Genomic DNA, 19058 nt, shown 5'->3' on the forward strand with positions numbered 1-19058 from the left:
CTGACGTTGCAACATCAGAGAGAAGGCTTCCGGTTCAAGAGCAGGATGCCCGTAGGAGCCACTGCCTATGGCTTTGTGCACTGAATCAGTTAGGAAGAGGGAGCTGGCTCGAAGATAACGCCGCATCGATCGCACCGTGGACCGACGGTTGAAGAACACTGTTTTGGGCCTGATGCACGTGCTGGCCCTGTGGACTGGCAGGAAATTTCTGTGGACCGGCACTGGTCCATGGACCAGTGGTTGAAGAACACTGATCTAACTCACAACCAAATTTTTCAGACATTGGGCTTTATAAGTATCCAACTCAACATTCATATCAATAATACCACAAATAATCAATCTATAAGATAAAGGGTGTTGTGATAGAAAGCAACTCAGAAATGGATGACCAGACTTTATCCCAGTAATCAGCCACATAAGGGCATGTAAGGAACATATGTTCCATAGTGCTAACCTCCAACAAACATTCCTTTGTTTAGTGTCTTGGAACTTTTAAATGTGACGTTCACTGCAGTACCCCCTAGATTGCCCCTCTGCTCTGCTGATGTGTCTGTGTCCAGTTTGCTAATAATGCTGGCCCCTCCTACATCCCAATAGCTTGTTTGTGTGCATTTATTAAGACATTTTGTTTTTAATAATGGTCCTAAAAGATAGACACACAGAGCCAAAAACATTTTAAAAAATGGTCATTTTTGAAACAAAAAGTTAGATGTTTTTCTGATTTGAAAATGGTCATGTTCTCTACTGTATTTTTGGACATTTTCTCCAAAATGTCCAAACTCGGACTTAGATGTCCTATTGAAATTGCCCCTCTGTTTTACAGCCCTGTAGTACTTTAAACAACAGGCAATAGAATTTGAATAAGATTCAGCCTTTCAGTGTGTTTTTAGGTAGGCTGGTGTTATGTGGTCATATTTGTTCATGGAAAAGATTAATCTTAATGCTGTATTTTGTATAGTTTGCGACTGTTCCTATGTTACTCTCTATGTTACTATGCATGTTACTGTGTGAAGGAACGGGTCACAAAGAGAAAAAGACCTCTGTCTCAGAGATCTACCATCAAAAAAAAGAGATTTTAATCTGAATTTTTAATGTTAGGTTTTAATTGTTAGGTTTTAATTTTAATTGTTACCAGTTTTTCCCACTGGTGCCCGTCCTTCGTTCAAATGTACCAAGTTAACAACTTACTTCTCATCAACATCTTATGTTATCTTTTTCACCTTCGCAGCCTTGCACCTTTGTAACTCAAAGCGCAATCTCCTTTCTCTTCTCCTACTTATGCTCTGAATATCGTCGACTGTATAATGCTACTCATTGTGAAACCATGTAATACACAGCCCTGTAACTCTCCTGTTACTATCACTTGATGTTCAATGCTATACTCTGTAATTCGCTGTCTGTACAGTTTCTCTTCATTGTAAACCGCCTAGAAGTCGCAAGATTGTTGGCGGTATATAAGAATAAAGTTATTATTATTATTATTAAATTGATTTATAGCATAAACTTAAAGCTCCATCTCAGATTCCAGAGGTGGAACCACTTCTGCAGCCACAAACAGCACCGACAATGAATAAAAACCTTGAAAAAGAAAGATCACATAACCTGTTTCTCCGTTACTGCCACAAAACCTCAAACCTTTATAGTAACAACTCTGTAATTACAGCGGAAAATGACCTGTCTGCAGAGAATGCAAGGGATTTAGGTAATGATACTACAGTCAATGATACTGGTATTAGTGTTACTGCCAGTAGTAATGTTAAACACTGATGATACTGGAGCTGATTTCTAAGCTGATTCTAAGGCCAGTGTTATACTAATGATACATCTAGTACTCATACCAGTATTGTGACACTCTGGTTCTGATTGCACTGGGACTGTTACTGGTATTACTGATATTAATATATATATACACAGTATATATATAGTATCTATATATCTATAAAGACAGTATTAAGGAGTGGAGGAGTAGCCTAATGGTTAGAGCAATAAACAAAGTTCAAATTCCCCTGCAACTCTGTGTAATCTTAGGCAAGTCACTTAACCTGAGGCAGTATCAGGTGCAAATTTAGACTGTGAGCCCTGCAGGGCCAGAAAATTACATTTATTGACTTCTATTCCACTTTAATCTTTCAGTTCTAGGCAGATTACAAAAAGAGATATCTGGGCATTTCCAGGGAATCACATTTCAAAGCTTATTATTAACCACAATCCAAAAAGGAGTTCAATAAAGGTTCAAAGCTTCTGTTAAAATTAAGCTAATTATTAGACAGACATTAGATTAGCAATGCAAAACAAATTTGCTAAATAACATTGTTTTGATTTGTTTCTGGAATATTCCATAATCTGATACAGCACCTAAGATTCTAACAGTTGTTTATATGCCTTGCACTAATGCAGGCTGGTTAGGCCAAAACACGGACATGTCGAGTCTATATTTGAACTAATAAAACTGTTTGGAACCCAGAAGTCACCTTTGCTGCTCTTTCTTCTTTCTCCGGTGTGAGAAGGGATTTGTCTCCTTTGCTTCTACCTAGGATTTTGACCACATCTTTATCTGGTTTTGCTGCTTGGAATGACAGTAGGCCTTCTAAATTTTTTAGCCTTTTTAGTTTTTTGGGGGTTGAAAAGTAAGAAAAGGGATTCATGTTTTTCTGAGGTCTTTTTGCTTCTTTTGGTGTGAATCTATTGTTTAGATAAATTGGGGCTTAGCCCTGTAGTACTTTAAACAACAGGCAATAGAATTTGAATATGATTCAACCTTTCACGGGGAGCCAGTGGTTTTTAGGTAGACTGGTGTTATGTGGTCATATTTGTTAATGGAAAAGATTAATCTTAGTGCTGTATTTTGCAACTGTTTTATGATTGATGCTGGACATGGTAGGTAAAAGATGTTGCAATAATCCAGCAATCCCAAGATTAGTGTTTGGACTAGGAGACAAAATTGTGATTCCTCAAAAAATAACCTACAGTACCATAATGTACATCACTTCAATAGCCCTCAGGTGTGCTGTATTTTCTCACAAAACTGTATTTTTCACTGATTGTCCAGTTTTATTTAATGTGAATCGCCTAGAACTGCTGGTGTTGGCGGTATACAAGAATAAAGTTATTATTATTACTATTATCACTACTAACAGGTTAAGTACCAGCTCTTCCCACTAACCAGACAGTGTAAGGGTGATTAGGGCGATATTCAGCATTAGTCTCAGGTTAAGGGCTACTGAATATCAGTGCTTAGGCAGCCATAAGTCATTTAATCAGGCAAGAGCCTCTCCTGCCCAGTTAAATTGTTTTGAATATTAGGCAAAGTATTAATACAGTACATTATTCACCATCTTACTACTCGTGTATTGTAAATTCTTGATTTTCCCATTCCTTCATCTTCTTTTTCCAGTTTAATTTTTTTTCTTCAATTCATAATTTCTAACTGGGAGATAAAAAATGTTTTAAATCACTCACCGTAGACTGTTATGGTTACTGTGGCTTTTTCTTGTGTGACATCTTTTTGAATTTGTACAGTGTAATTGCCATTGTCTTTTATATTAACTCCTGAGATCTCCATGGAACTGTTTGGAAATCCCCTCACCCGACCCTTATAAGGAGAATAAACTGTATCAGGAGGTGTTCCATATGGGATAAAAAGCAATATCGGAATTGTATTTGTGCCCTCCTCTTTGTTCCAGTTGATCACCAGAATCTTCCCAGAGACACCATCGACAGACAACAGAACATTCTCTCCCACTGCTGCAATCTTTGGTATGGGGACAATAGATAATGCAGAAACCTGCTGGCTCCACAAACTCAGAAATACTGAAAATGCAGGAAAGAAAAAGAGAAATTTAGATACACAGAATAATTAGAAACATTTATCCACACACTTAGATCTGCAGTTGTATAAAATAATCACATGCAACCCCTCCCCATGATATCTTCTTTGATATCCACTGGGAGAACAGAGCAAGTTGTAATGCTATCATCTTAAATAATAAAATGCTAGCCCGCGCATGCGCAGTAGCGAACCGTGTTCCCTGATCCCTTTTCTGTAGTGGTGTGGCAACCTACTTCTGGTACGCCGAGAAGCCATTTTGGATGCAGGATCTTTGAAGCGTACAGCTCAAGTTGAAGGTATATTTTTTTGAGTTTTTGTTTCTTAAGTTCTGTGTTTTATATTTTCTTTATTTTGTAGCATTTCCCCTGACGAAACTTTGATAGCGAAACAGGGGCCCTGTCGGGAATTTGCTAAAGAAAATCTTTATGGGGATTGGAGCTTATCCCTGCACAAAAAATGCCGATGTGAGAAATAGTAAACCAGTTTGTCCTGCCTTGCCTTTTCTGCTAGCCTGTACGGAGGAGACATCTGCAACAGATAAGTTTTGGTTTTCCTTTACTTTGCGCTTGTTAAATTATTTCACCAGTATTGCACTGATATGCGGTTTGCTTTTTTTGAGAATATTAAGTAAAGGAGTGCAACTGATGATTTGAGGAAAGTAATTAAAATAGTGGATTTTTTTGTTGATCGAGGATGTGTGTTCGACTTCAAACTACTTTTTGAAGTTGATATGTCTGGAGGATCAGTAACTTTTGTCTGAATCCAACGTAATACTGAGGTCTTTTTCTCCACTTTAAATAGTTTGCAATGGTATCCTCTTAATATAGAACTCCCCCGATATTTGCAGGGGTTCTGTTCCAGGAATCCCCACAAATGTTGAAAAACCGCAAATACAGTTTTTAGCAGGGGAGACAGGAGAGGGCAGCCGGAGAGGCTGCTTTGACACACAGCTTCTGATTGGTGAGGCCCGACTTTAGTACAGGAAGAGGCCATCGGAGCATACCACGACTGATTTCTTTCACTCGCCAGCACTCCAGCTGTCCTCTCCTGCCGCCCTCTCCTGCCCGGTCATTCGCAGTCAGAAAATGGCCAGCACCACAAATAGCTGGCTGCGAATTCGTGGGGGTGCACTGTACTACGTTTCATGAATGCATTTTTTGTTGTGCTTAAATTAAAGCATTCAAATTATATACAAGCTTTGCTTTGTAATAAGTAATCACAAACCAAAAATAGAAATATGTAGACAAAAGTTAAACTGAACTGCCAAGAAACCAGACTCTGCATACAATGCAACCCCAACAGAAACAGTGACACATGTCCCCTAATACTGTGCAAAATATAAAGATAGCAGATGTAAATTTGAAAAAATTTATAAATAACAATCACCACTTTACAAATTAACGAGCAGAAATAAAATAAATAATGAGAAATAAGAAAATACCATTTTATTGGACTAATTCATTTTTCAATTAGCTTTCAGAGTCCAAATCTTCTTTCTTCAGGACAGTAAAGTATACTGCTGTTATGGTATCCTGTCCTGATTTGAGGAAAGGGATTTAGTCCAAAAAAAAAAGATTGCCTTATTTCCATTTCCTATTTATAAACTTTTATCAATACAGTTGCAATACTACTTTATTCTACATAAAGCAATAAAAAATCGTTCTACCTTTTATCATTTCTGCCCCTTCCATCCAGCCTCTGCCCTCTCTCTCTACCCCTTCCATCCACTGTCTGCCCTCTCTGCCCTTTCCAACTAATGTCCACTCTCTCTCTCTTCCATATGGCATCTTCCCTCTTTCTATGTTCCTTCAATAAACTGTCTATCCTGTGCTCCTTCTCTCCTTGTACATGATTCATTTCAGCTTCACCCCTTCTCAATTTTTCTGCCTCCACCCCTCCCCTATGCTCTGGCATCTCTCTTCTCATTTTCTTCCTTCCCACTCCACCTCATAGTCTGGCATCACTCTCATTTCCTTCCCTATCCCCATGCTCTAGCATCTCTCTCCTCTCCTTCCTTTTCCTCTGGTCTGGCATCTGTTGCCTTAGTTTCCCTTCCCTCCCCTCATGCCCTGGCATCTCTCTGCTCTCCTTCCCTTCCATCTCTCCCTCCTACTCCATTATCTGGCATCTCTTCTCCCTCCTTCTTTTCCCCTGGTCTGGCATCTCCTTTCCTTCCTTCCTTTCCCTCCCTCCCATGGTCTTGGCATCTCTTTCTTCTCCTCTTCCTTCTCTGTCTTCCTTCTCCCTCTTTCCCTCTCTCTCCCCAATTGGGTGCAGTAGAATTTCTCTCCCCCTCCACTCCCTCTCTCTCTCATGATGTAACGCCTTGTTTTTGAGGAGAAGGGTAGCCTTCACGCAGTGTTTGAGCCCTGTGGCGAGGGTTCAATTTGCCTACAGGCTGCAGTAGTGAGGGAGTTGAAGGGAGGGAAGCTTACATCTTCTCACCAGGCAGTCGGGGGCCCCCTGTAGCTGTGGGGCTCAGAGCAGCTGCCTGTCTGCTCCCCCCTAACACCGGCCCTGATTGTTAGACGTAATAAATGCTTCTTGGAGCAACTGGTTCAGGAAAACAACAAGAAGGGGAGTTATTTTTTAACTAGTCCTTGGTGGAATGTAGGGCATAACACAAGAGGTAATGGTGTTGTGTCTGCAGGGAAATAGAAACATAGAAAGATGACGGCAGAATAGGGCTATAGCCCATCAAGTCTGCCCATTCTACTGACCCACCCCACTAAGTCAGAGTGTTGCTCGACCCACGTAGAGATCCCACGTGGATGTCCCATTTATTCTTAAAGTCGAGCACGCTAGTGGCCTTGATCACCTGCACCGGTAGTTTGTTCCAGTGATCCACCACCCTTTCTGTGAAGAAATACTTCCTGGTGTCACCACCAAATCTCCCTCCTCTGAGTTTGAGTGGGTGCCCCCTTGTGACTGAAGGTCCCTTAGGAAAGAATATGTCGTTTTCCACCTCGACATGACCTGTGACGTACTTAAATGTCTCAATCATGTCACCCCTCTCCCTGCGCTCCTCTAGAGAGTAGAGCTGCAACTTGCCCAGTTTTTCCTCGTATGAGAGACCCTTGAGTCAGGAGACCATCCTAGTGGCCATTCGCTGGATTGACTCAGCTCGAAGTACATCTTTACGGTAATGTGGCCTCCAGAATTGCACACAGTACTCCAAATGAGGTCTCACCATGGTTCTGTACAGTGGCATTATGACTTCAGGTTTACGGCTGACGAAGCTTCTATTGATACATCCCATCATTCACCTTGCCTTGGATGAGGCCTTCTCTACCTGTTTGGCAGCCTTCATGTCTGCACTGATGATTACTCCCAAGTCCCGTTTTTCTGAAGTCGTAGCTAGTGTTTCTCCATTCAAGGTGTATGTTCTGCATGGATTTCTGCTGCCGAGATGCATCACCTTACACTTCTTTGCATTGAAGCCCAGCTGCCATGTTGAGGACCAGTTTTCCAACTTGATCAGATCCTGCGTCATACCATCCGTGAGATCGCTTTCACCTACTAAATTACACAGTTTGGCGTTGTTGGCAAACAGCGCTACTTTTCCCTGAAGCCCTCGGGTCAAGTCCCTTATGAATTTGTTAAAAAGGGATGGTCCCAGGACTGAGCCCTGTGGCACTCCGCTAGTCACCTCTGATGTCTTAGAGAGGGTGCCATTGACCACCACCCTCTGAAGTCTTCCACTCAGCCAATCATTGACCCATGCAGTTAGTTTCTCACCTAACCCCATCGATTTCATCTTGTTTAATAGTCTACGGTGTGGGACACTGTCAAACGCTTTACTGAAATCCAAGTACACTATGTCCAGAGAATCTCCCGAGTCTAGCTTTCCTGTCACCCAGTCAAAGAAGCTGAAAAGATTGGATTGGCATGACCTGCCCCTAGTGAATCCATGTTGACAGGGATCCCTTAGATTTCCCTCATCCAATATCGTGTCTAATTTCCCTTTAAGTAGAATTTCCATGAGTTTACACACTATTGATGTGAGACTTACTGGTCTGTAATTCGCAGCCTCCGCTCTGCAACCTTTTTTGTGCAGAGGAACAACGTTGGCAGTTTTCCAGTCCAGGGGGACTCTCCCCGTACTTAGGGAGAGATTGAAGAGCATGGCTAACGGTTCCGCCAATACATCGCATAGCTCTCTGAGCACTACAAAGAGACCTGGACAAGCTGGAAGACTGGGCAAACAAATGGCAAATGCGCTTTAACGTGGACAAATGCAAGGTCATGCATATAGGGAAAAAGAACCCGTTGTTCAACTACAAATTGGGGGGGTATTGTTGGGAGACAGCAGACTTGAGAGAGACTTGGGTGTGCTGGTGGATGCATCACTGAAGCCATCTGCACAGTGCGCAGCAGCCTCGAAAAAAGCCAACAGGATGCTTGGCATCATAAAGAAGGGCATAACAACCAGAACACGGGAAGTCATCATGCCATTGTATCGAGCGATGGTGCGTCCACATCTGGAATACTGCGTTCAGTATTGGTCACCGCACCTCAAGAAGGACATGGCGGTACTTGAGAGAGTCCAAAGGAGAGCAACGAAAATGGTAAAAGGGCTGGAAAACTGCCCATACGACGAGAGGTTGGATAGGCTGGGGCTCTTCTCTCTGGAGAAAAGGGGGCTCAGGGGATATATGATAGAGACCTTCAAGATCATGAGGGGCATAGAGAGGGTGGATAGGGACAGATTCTTCAGACTGAAGGGGACAGCAAATACGAGGGGGCATTCGGAGAAACTGAAGGGAGATAGGTTCAAAACAAACGCAAGGACGTTTTTTTTCACCCAAAGGGTCATGGACACTTGGAATGCGCTACCAGAGGAAGTGAACAGGCAGAGTACGGTACAGGGATTCAAACAGGGATTGGACGGATTCCTGAAGGATAAAGGGATCATGGGATACTGAGGGAGGAGCTGGGATGTAACACAAGTATAGAAAGCTAACCAGGTAATGAGTATAGAAACCAAACCAGGTCGTGCATGTGCAAGACCGGAGGGTTAGGACTTCGATAGGAAGACAGGACTTAAATGAGAAACCAAGGTGGCAAGGGAGCCCCTTCTGGTGATACAGACAGGTCATGACCTGTTTGGGCCGCCGCGGGAGCGGACTGCTGGGCAGGATGGGCCTATGGTCTGACCCGGCGGAGGCACTGCTTATGTTCTTATGTTCTTATGTTCACTCTTGGGTGCAGATTGTCCGGTCCCATGGCTTTGTTCACCTTGAGTCTTGACAGTTCTCTGTAAACATCAGCTGGTGTGAACTCAAACTTCTGAAATGGGTCATCCATGCTTTGCTTTGCATCCAGCCAAGGCCCATGCCCTGGTGCCTCGCAGGTAAAGACTGAACAGAAGTAATCATTCAGTAGTTTGGCTTTATCGGAGTCAGTTTCCACATAATTCCCGTCTGGCGTTCTAAGGCGTACTATCACGTTTGTGTTCTTTTTCCTGTTGCTAATGTACCTGAAGAAGGATTTGTCCCCTTTCTTGATGTTCTTCGCTAGAGTTTCTTCCATATGAAGTTTGGCCTCCTTGACTGCTGTTTTGACCGCTGCAGACTTTGTCCTGTATTCAATGTTTGCTTCTTTTTCCCCCATGCGTTTGTATGAGAGAAATGCACTTTTCTTCTCCTTGACGAGGTATGATACCTCATCTGTGAACCATTGGGGTTTCCTTTTTCTTTGTTGTTTGGTTACCGATTTTATGTAGCGGATAGTTGCCTCATGAAGGATCGATTTCAAGGTTGACCACATAGCTTCCACATTATCAGTTACTTCTTGAACCTGCAGCGTCTGGTAGACGAAATCTCCCATGTGTGCGAAGTCAGTGCCCCTGAAATTGAGTACCCTTGTTTTTGTTTGTGATCTAGGGAAGCCTTTCTTAAGGTTAAACCATACCATGTTATGGTCACTGGTGGCTGGCGTATCTCCCACCGAGACGTCCGAGACGCTTTCCCCATTTATAAGCGAAAGCTTTTAGGGAGAAATTCTACCACCACCTAACTTAATTGAGAAATGCTGTTTAAAATGGTAAAAAACATTACAGTGCCTATTGGCTTTATGGCCCTTAACGTGTGGCTAATACTGGAAGTGGTGTTAGGTGCCTTAAATCGCATACGTAGATGTGATTCATGACAAAGATAAGTGCCAAAAATGTAGGCCTGGAAAACCCGGAGGTGCGATTCTCTATACACATGATTGGCGGCTGCTTTTTAGGCGGCTGCCGAATTCAGCACAATATAGAGAATCCGGGCCTTAGCAAATAAGCCCTATAGCTTGTACTTCACCAAGCTAAACATACTTCTAAATATACACTTGTTTTTAATAGAAACAAGCAAACATATTTTGTTACTCTGATGAATGTAATTTTTATCTCAGGTGATGCAGCAAACTAGCTCCTTAGCCAGCTGATAGATTCTGTACACTGGAAAATAGCACAAAATAGAGATAAACCAAGTGACGTCTCACTGCGGTAACATTCCACTGGGGCAGATGATCACTCCCTTAAGAAATGTACAATCAAGATTCATTTCAAATTAAAATAATCAAACTGTTTGAAACATGTGAGAAGTTAAGAACACTTGCTCCCTCCCTCATAACTTAAGCATCTGTGACAACTCTGTCCAGCCCCTGAAGCACCATCAACCCACATAGACAACAATTCCAGCGGTGAGGAAGGCCAGACCATTTGTTCGGGTAACAGCAGGGCTGCAGTTTAATTTACTGAACAATAAGAACCCAAACTGTACATGATCCAAACATCTGCTTAATCCTGAACTTTCTTACAACTGGATCAGCTGGCTTGCCTTCTTTGAGCATAGCCCCCATGTAGTATCCTGAATTCAGGTACCTCCTCACCAGCAGTCACATGGCTAGTAGAAAGTAGTCTGAACCCCAACACTCCTGCTGGTTGCAGATCAATTCTGCTGGCCCTGAGGAGGGGCCACCTGATGTCCTATATCAGTGGTCTCAAACTTGCGGCCCAGGGGCCACATGTGGCCAGCCAGGTACTATTTTGAGGTCCTCAATATGTTTTATCATAATCACAAAAGTAAAATAAAACAGTAACTTGCTCATATATCTGTTTAGCTATAAATTACAATATGATAATTAAGACGTAGCCAAAAGGAAAGATTTATAAACTACAAAGAGTTTTACCTCATGCAAAATTGTCATTTCTTTAATAAGACATTAACTATTTTTTCTGAGGCCCTCCAAGTACCTACAAATCCAAAATGTGGCGCCGCAAAGGGTTTGAGTTTGAGACCACTGTCCTATATGCTGCTACCACTGCTATTGGCTGAGGCAACTGTTTTCTACTCTCCTGTAAGTCCCATAAATTTATCACTGACAACTTTTCATATTTTTTTACTATAATTCCACATATTCAAGTTAATAAATACAGTTATCACAATACTTCATTCAAACCTCTAACAAGAAATGTTTTTAGTTCATTTTTTATAATCAACTCTCTGCTCTATTGGGTGTTAATCCCATTACCTGTGAGCATAAAGCTCCAGACAGCAGGACACTGACTGCAGAACACAACATTCATCCCAGAGGAAGTGCTGCAGATCTCTGAAGAAGAGAGAATTTGTGGTTAGATACCAGGATCTCTGCAAAGAAAAAGGCAGATTTACACTTGCTCCTAACATCCCTTATCCTTTTGTATGGAGATCTGACCCTGCTAAACCTTCAGACCCTAAATCTACCAGCCTGTCTAATAATCAACAACACAGTGTGCTATCCTGTCTAAACACCTGCACTGTTTTCCTCTCCAGTATCCAGCAATGTTTATTCAAAATATCTTGTGATTTGTAATTATTCTTCTTCACAGGAAGCATGGGACTAAATACAGTTAAGAACAGGGACACTACGACCACATGACACCCCTTCTAATAGACGCACACTGGCTGCCTATAGCACACTGTATTTCATTTAAGATTCTGTTCCTCGCTTTTAAAGTGCAAATGAGCCACTCGCCTGCATGTCAAAGTCCCTCCTCGAGGGCCACAATCCAGTCTGATTTTCAGGATTTCCCCAATGAATATGCATGAGATCTATTTGCATGCACTGCTTTCATTGTATGCTAATAGATCTCATGCATATTCATTGGGGAAATCCTGAAAACCCAACTGGATTGCGGCCCTCAAGGAGGGACTTTGACACCCCTGCCATATACCATGTCCAGAGTACTTAGGTCTACACAAAAACATCTTCTTGCCATCCCTTCCATGTGCCAAATAGTTACGACGCCACCAGAAAACAATTTTTGCTGTTGTTGCACCAACAATGTGGAATGACCTGCCCTACCCCTTCCCATTAACCTCAGTCAAGAAAGCTGTCTCCAGAAGTTTAAATATGGCCTCAAAACTTTCCTTTTCAAAGATGCGTTCGAAACCTAAACTAGTACTCCTTATTTTCCACTTATAGGTTATTTTCCTATAATCCTTATTTTCCTCCTATAGGTTCTCTCTCTCTTTTTATTTCTTTTCTTTCATCTCCATCTCTATCTCTACTCCTTTAACCCATTCCCATTTGGTTTGTTCCTCTCCCCTTCCTTTTTCCTTTTTGTGTCATGTATGTTAGTCCCTTATATTTTTTAAATAACTATTTTGTATGTTCCCTCTATTTTTTTATATAATTGTATACAATTTGTATGGAAACAGTTTAGGCTTTATAAGTGGTATATCAAATAAAATAAAACTTGAAACTTTACCAGCTGGACAGACTGTAGAGAAGGGAATGAGAGAGCATAGAATGAAGTTAAGAGGTGATAGACTCAGGAGTAATCTAAGGAAATACTTTTTTATAGTAGAGGTGGTAGAGACAAAGATTGTGTCTGAATTAAGAAAGCGTAGGACAGGCATGTGGGATCTCTTAGGAAGAGGAGGAGATAGTGATGCTGTGAATGAGCAGACGTGATCAGCCATTTTATCTGCCATCAAGTTTCTGTTTCTATGAATAGCAAAAAGGAATGCAATCCCCATTTCTTAAACCCTAATATGTATATTGAAGGTTATTAAAACCCCAGAATTACAGGCTTAACGTGAGCATTTTATGAAATGTAATTTTCCCCTTTTTTATCTGTGGAATTTGAAGGTTGGAATGAATAAGAAAAGAATTCTGCTTATCATGCACTTATTTGTGAATAGTATACATGTCTCTATTCAGCAAATAGAAGAAAGGGTATTAGCTTTTCACATCATTTTAGGAAAGGCAACAAATAATAAATTTCAGTTATAGATGTAAAAGCATTATGTCAGAGTGAATCTCATGATTAATGATGAGCTGCTTTGGCATAACAAAAAAGATAACATAAAAAATCACTTCTGTACCGCAAATACCGCTAAGTTCTATGCGGTTCACAAAAGATTCTGAGTACAAAAGGTGAGAAGAAAGGCAGAACGTGCCTAATTTTCAAAGTATTCAGTAAAAAGATACTTTTTTAAGACATGTTGAAATTGCAGATAAGAGTCAGTTGACATAATCAAGAGAGCCAAATCCTTAACCCATTAATGCCACTTGAAAGGACAGCAGAAATTGAAATCTTTTAAATTTACAACCCTTGGCAGATGGAAAAGAGAATAGTGCATGAGCTACACCAAAATATTCATCCTCCCTGTTCTTCCCAATACAGTTACTTAGGACTCAAATTCACTTTATGTAGTTAAACATATTTTAACTCATTGGCTTCAATACTGCCACTGCACAAAGTTAAAACTAGATTTTAAATTTAGAATATGCAGTTTAAAATATGAACGCCCAAGTATGCAGGTCAGATATGGACATCCATTTTTGTGGTTTTTAAGGAAACCATAACAGTGGCGATGACCAGAAAATGGAGCACACTTGTCCTTTATTATAAATGCCGTTCAATAAAATATTCTATGTAGCCATTTGAGTTGACACAGGCCATATTTCAACTAAGAACATAAAATGAGTTGCCTTACTGGGACAAACCAAAGGTTTCTAATAGTGGCCAACCCAGGTCACAAGTACCTGGCAAAATTCCCAAAAGAGTAGAACAGATTTTATGCTGCTTATCCTAGAAATAAGCAGTCAATTTTCCCAAGTCCATCGTAATAGCGTAAGGACTTATAGAGAAATCTGCTATGAAAATTCACCTTTATGTTAGGTTCCATAAGGATAATCCTTTGTTGAATTTTTGGTGTTATAGCTTTTTTAAAATTTATGTTTCTTAATGCATATATATGCTATATGTTCAATTAAAATTGAATAAATAAAGAATTTTTTTTTTTGAACAAATAAATTATCCAAACCTTTTTTAAACCCTACTATGCTAATTTCTTTCACCACATTCCAGAGCTTAACTCCTCCTTTACAAAGCTGCGCTAGCATTTTTAGCTCCGGCCACCGTGGTAACAGCTCTGATGCTCATGGAATTACTATGAGCGGCTAAGCTTTTACCGCCATGGCCACATTAAAAATGCTAGTGTGGCTTTGTAAAGAAGGAGGTTAATTACATATTGAATGAAGGAATATTTTTACTGGTTTGTTTTAAATCTACTACTAGTCCTGGCATTTTTGGAAAGTGTCAACTGGCTAGGCTTCTTAGCTGTTTAAGGGCGCGTTTTGGAGGCATGATATAGGCGGGCTTAGCACTTGGATGTCTTGCAGTAATAATCAAACATTTCCCAAGACATCCAGGATGAACTTGTTTTACAACCATCCATGTGCCAAAAACGTACCCAAACTAACCAGATGACCACTGGAGGGATTAAGTAATGACCCTCACACACACACACACTCCCCCAGTGGTCACTGACCCTCTCCCACCCACAAAGATCTGAATGAAACAGTACATACTGTCACGATCCTAGACCTAAAGGTGGACTCGTGCCTAGTAATCCTAGTGCTAAAGCTAGCCCTAGGATACACAGGAGAAAAGAAATTGCTGACTTCCCCTTTAATGCTGAAACAAACCAGGTGAAGGGAGTACAGGAGGAACAGGGGAACAGCCTAGAACAGCTTCTGAGGCATACTGCTCCCTCTGCTAGTCCCCAGCTGAAAAGGATAATTAAAACTCCAGGAAAAGCTAAGGAGGCAAGGCAGGTAGCTCCTCCCTCTCTCAGAACAGGGCAGGCTCGTTTGAGCCATTTAGAGGCTGCTCTCAGGAGAAGAAAGGCAGTCTGGCCTGGGTCAGCTAGAGGAGAGTACTCACCTGATGGGGCTCTTGGATCTCAGGATATTGAAATGAGAGAATGTGACAATGACTGTGAAGCCAGCCAGCCGACAGCACCAGAGCCCATGGAATGGGTGCAGACTAAGGGATTGCCTGAAGATGTCTGTATGGATCTTAGCTAAGTGGCAGTGCTGGTTAGTTTGAAAGCAACAGTAGTAATTTCCTTGTATGATATGCAAAGCAAGCTGCTCAGAGGACTGAATGAGACAAGGGCTGCTGTGTGCTGTGTGTGTGAAAAAAAACGTTTCTCCTAGGACAAGCAGGATGAGTCAGCCACATATGGGTGTTGTCCCAACACCTCCCAATTTGCGGATAAGCTCTCCAATAGCTCAGAGAGATTTTTTTTTTTTTTTTCTCTGAGCATGTGCAGTGCCCGGGCCCCACTGGGCATGCCCGAGCCCTACCCATTTCCCCCTGCTTCCCCCTAATCCCCAGTCTTTAGTTTCCGCCCGTTCCCATCGGTCGGATTTTCTACAGCTCTCCATTACAACTTTTCTACTCATCAACTTGAAGATGCCTGAATCATCTAAAGAAACAACTGGGATGCAGGAGGAGGATGAACACACTGGATCCTCACGAATTGTGCGCCCACTGATTGGATCCGGCGCTCGAGGTTTCCGTGTGGCTTGCATTGTGCGCACATGTCACCACGTGCACGCAAGCTAAGGAAGAGGGCACTGAGAGACTTCATGAAGAGAAGTGAGGCCCGAGAATCTCCCTCCAGCAGCCATCCTCATCGGAGCGTAGCAGCGGGGGATCCACAGACGAATCCGGTGAGGAGCCTCCAGGACGTCCTGGCTCAGTCAACCCCCCCGACTGCAACTTGCCCAGTCGAGAAATCTCTCCCGGAAGTCTTGCATGCTGTCGCTAGCCGTCGGCCCCTGCAGGAAGCCGATAGGAGTCTCACCAGACCGAGAGATCTCTCCAGGAGTTCTTGCATGTTGCTGCTGACAGCCAGCCTCCGCAGGGCATGAAGAGAAGTGAGGCCCGAGAATCTTCCTCCAGCAGCCATCCTCATCAGAATGCAGCAGCGGGGGATCCACATGCTACAGTGGCAAGGAACCTCCAGGATGCCCTGGCTCAGCTAATCCCCCCGCCTGCACTTGGCCCGGTAGAGAAATATCTCCCGGAGTCCCTGCATGTTGCCGCTTAGAACCAACCTCTGCAGGGCAGCCGATAGGAGTCTCGCCAGACCGAGAGATCTCTCCAGGAATCCTTGCATGTTGCCACGCAGCCATCCTCTGCAGGGCAGCCGATAGGAGTCTTGCATGCTGCTGCGTAAATCCACAGCCTCTGCAAGCAACAGATCGGGGCTTTCACCCTCCAGACGGCATGCTGCCTCTTACAGCCGGCCTCTGAAGGGAGCCGATTGGGGTTCAAAGGTAAGTCCTATCTGCTTGTTTTTGGGAAAACCTCTGATAATCTGTTGCAGCCCCGAGGGCTCTGCCCCACCCTCCTCCCAATCTGAATTTAAGGAGAAAGAATCTCCCATGCTTCTTTCCCTTGGAGGGGACCTGCAGACCTCTCCCCCCAGTAGGAGACATGCTGCCCCAGAGTTCAGCTTATAAAGGACATGCTGAAAAAAAAAAAAACCAACTCGATGTTTCTTTCCCTCTTGGGGTCCTGCAGAGTCTACAATTCACACCTTTCCCACCCCTGTCCCCTCCCCCTCTCAGGTTGGGAACGAGGAGTCTGCCTTTCTCAGCAGGGTGCTGATATCTTCAGAGATGCGGCATGTCAGACCATGCCTCTCCAAGGGTGGGGGTTTGAAACTCCTCAGTCTAAAAGCTGTTTGCTCTTCATAAAACCTAGGCAGAGTGTTTTTCCAGCTAGCATGAGGGACTCTGTACTATTCATGATTTCTATAGCACTGAAAGGCATATGCAGCGCTGTACAGTTTAATATACAATAGGCAGTACAGCAGCAGAAGCCCACTCAAGAGGCATTATCACTCCTCTTTCTCTGCCTCCAGGCACAGTGGGAAACGCAGCCAGGAGCACTGGCACAGATGAAGGGGTGCATCCTGCCCCCTCTCTGCAGGCTCTCCCCCCCTCTCAAGAAGGACAGAGAAGGGTGGTGGGGTACATGGAGCCACCCAACCAGTCAAGTGGAGCAGCACATGAACCTGCGAACCACCAGGGGTGGGACCAGCAGCCACAGTTAATCCTCCTGCTGACCCACTCCTCTCTCAGCGGGCTACACTCCCCACAATGCCCCCCTTTAGAGGGAGCCACGCACAACAACATGGCGTGGTTCAGCGGCAGGCCATGCACCCAAGCAACGGAGGAACAAGCTACACACCAGCCTCCAGCCACGCCCCGAGTCACCACCCACAAAAATAAATAAATATTTACTAAAAAATCCACATGGGGGGACAACAAGTACCCAAGACAGAGTACTACAAGGCCTGAACTACCAGTACCAGTACTTCACGCAGGCAGTGGCGATTCCAGTCCACAAGAACCTCCTGGACTGCAGGGACAAGATTTGGCTGACTCCCTCCTCAGGGCAACCAACATCAAGGAGACTGGGATTGAAGTACCAGATCTTTCCAGCCCAGGGATTCGACAACCCGCAGCAGCCATACATGGACATTGCGGTAGCTTAAGAGAAACAGGGCAGCACGACCCCCCCCCTCCAACCCCCGTCAGGGAAGGACCTGAAAAACCCTGGTTTCCACGGGGAAAAAGACCTTCGAGGGCGCAATGCTGAGCGCACGAATTGCTGCGCTCCAGTTCCAGATGCGGCTTTATCAGGAGGCCAGTGAGAGGAAATAAATAAATAAAATAAAATAGAGACTCCAGCTTACAACTGAGCCAGTCCACACTGACAGCAGTCTGTGCCCCAGCACTCGCAACAGTAACATAACTGCTACGCAAACAAGCACCGCCCGAGGGGCAGGGGCATCCAAGGGCAGCCCTCTCCCCAAGACAAAAATAGAACCTTGACCACCCTCCGGCCCAGCAGGATCAGATTGTCTGCGAAGACTTGGCCCAGGATCACCATCGACCAGTGGGCCCTCAGCATCATCAAGCAGGGATTCCGAATTCGTCTCCACTCCCGCCCCCCCCCCCCCAAGTGGGCGGGGCACCCTCCATCTGACGACCCAACTTTCCTGCAGCAAGGAGAGGACCTGCTTCGGCAGAATCAATAGATGCGGTGACGAACAGAGGAGATCACCAAGGGGTTTCTACTCCGGGAACCCCCGCGTCACCATGGACAAGGACAACGCTCGTCCCTGGATCTCTGTAAGCTCAACAGATATATACACAAGGTCCAGATGCACTCTCTGGGTACAGTCTTGGCCCTGTTACAGCCCGAGTATTGGCTAGTATCCCATGCACCCAGCCCACAGGAGGCATCGTCGCTTCTAAAGCCAAGACAGACGCCTCCAGTACAAGGTCCTGCCCCTTGGACTCTCAACGGCTCCAAGAGCGTTCACAAAGTGCGTGGCAGTGGCACATCCTCGCATTCAAGGGGTGCGCGTCCTATCTTATCTCGACAGCTGGCAGCCCCGTTAACCACCATAACCCTCCTCCAAGAACTGGGGTTCCTCATCAACTACATGAAGCCCAACCTGATACCCACCCAGGGGATATCGTTCATCTGGGCAGTCATCGACACCACGCAGACCAAGGCCGTCCTACGGGACTACCAGATCAACGCCATGACATCCCTGGCCCAGTGCTTCCCTGCCAGCAGCTCATCGTCAGCACGCTCCGGTCTTTGTTGTGCAGCACACCAGACTACTCATGTGATCCCTGAAAGGGCACCTCAGACATCACTGAGACCAGTGTACCCAACCTCTGATCACCCACCCACTGGAGCTCAGGGCCTTAGGGAATGCCCTCGAAACCTTCAAACAGGCAGGGCAGTCCTCACCCAAACAGAAAACCAGGTGGCCTCGCACTATATCAGCAAACAGGGAGGGACAGGGTCAACCTCGCTATGCAAGGAAGCTTGCCACATGTGGGAGTTCTCCAACTCCATTCAATGCACCATCCAGGC

The 19058-nt window shown here is 44.1% G+C and overlaps 1 protein-coding gene across 1 annotated transcript in view; it reads right to left on the reverse strand.

Annotated features, from left to right (window-relative positions):
- LOC117368842 overlaps positions 1-19058 on the reverse strand; it is a 211742-nt gene that overhangs the window by 99542 nt on the left and 93142 nt on the right. The window contains 2 exon segments of the mRNA XM_033962586.1: positions 3460-3810; positions 11345-11422. Coding sequence (XP_033818477.1) covers positions 3460-3810; positions 11345-11422 — 429 coding nt within the window.

This window comes from Geotrypetes seraphini, chromosome 11 (genome assembly GCF_902459505.1).
Source record: "Geotrypetes seraphini chromosome 11, aGeoSer1.1, whole genome shotgun sequence".
In the NCBI taxonomy this organism is placed as follows: domain Eukaryota; kingdom Metazoa; phylum Chordata; class Amphibia; order Gymnophiona; family Dermophiidae; genus Geotrypetes; species Geotrypetes seraphini.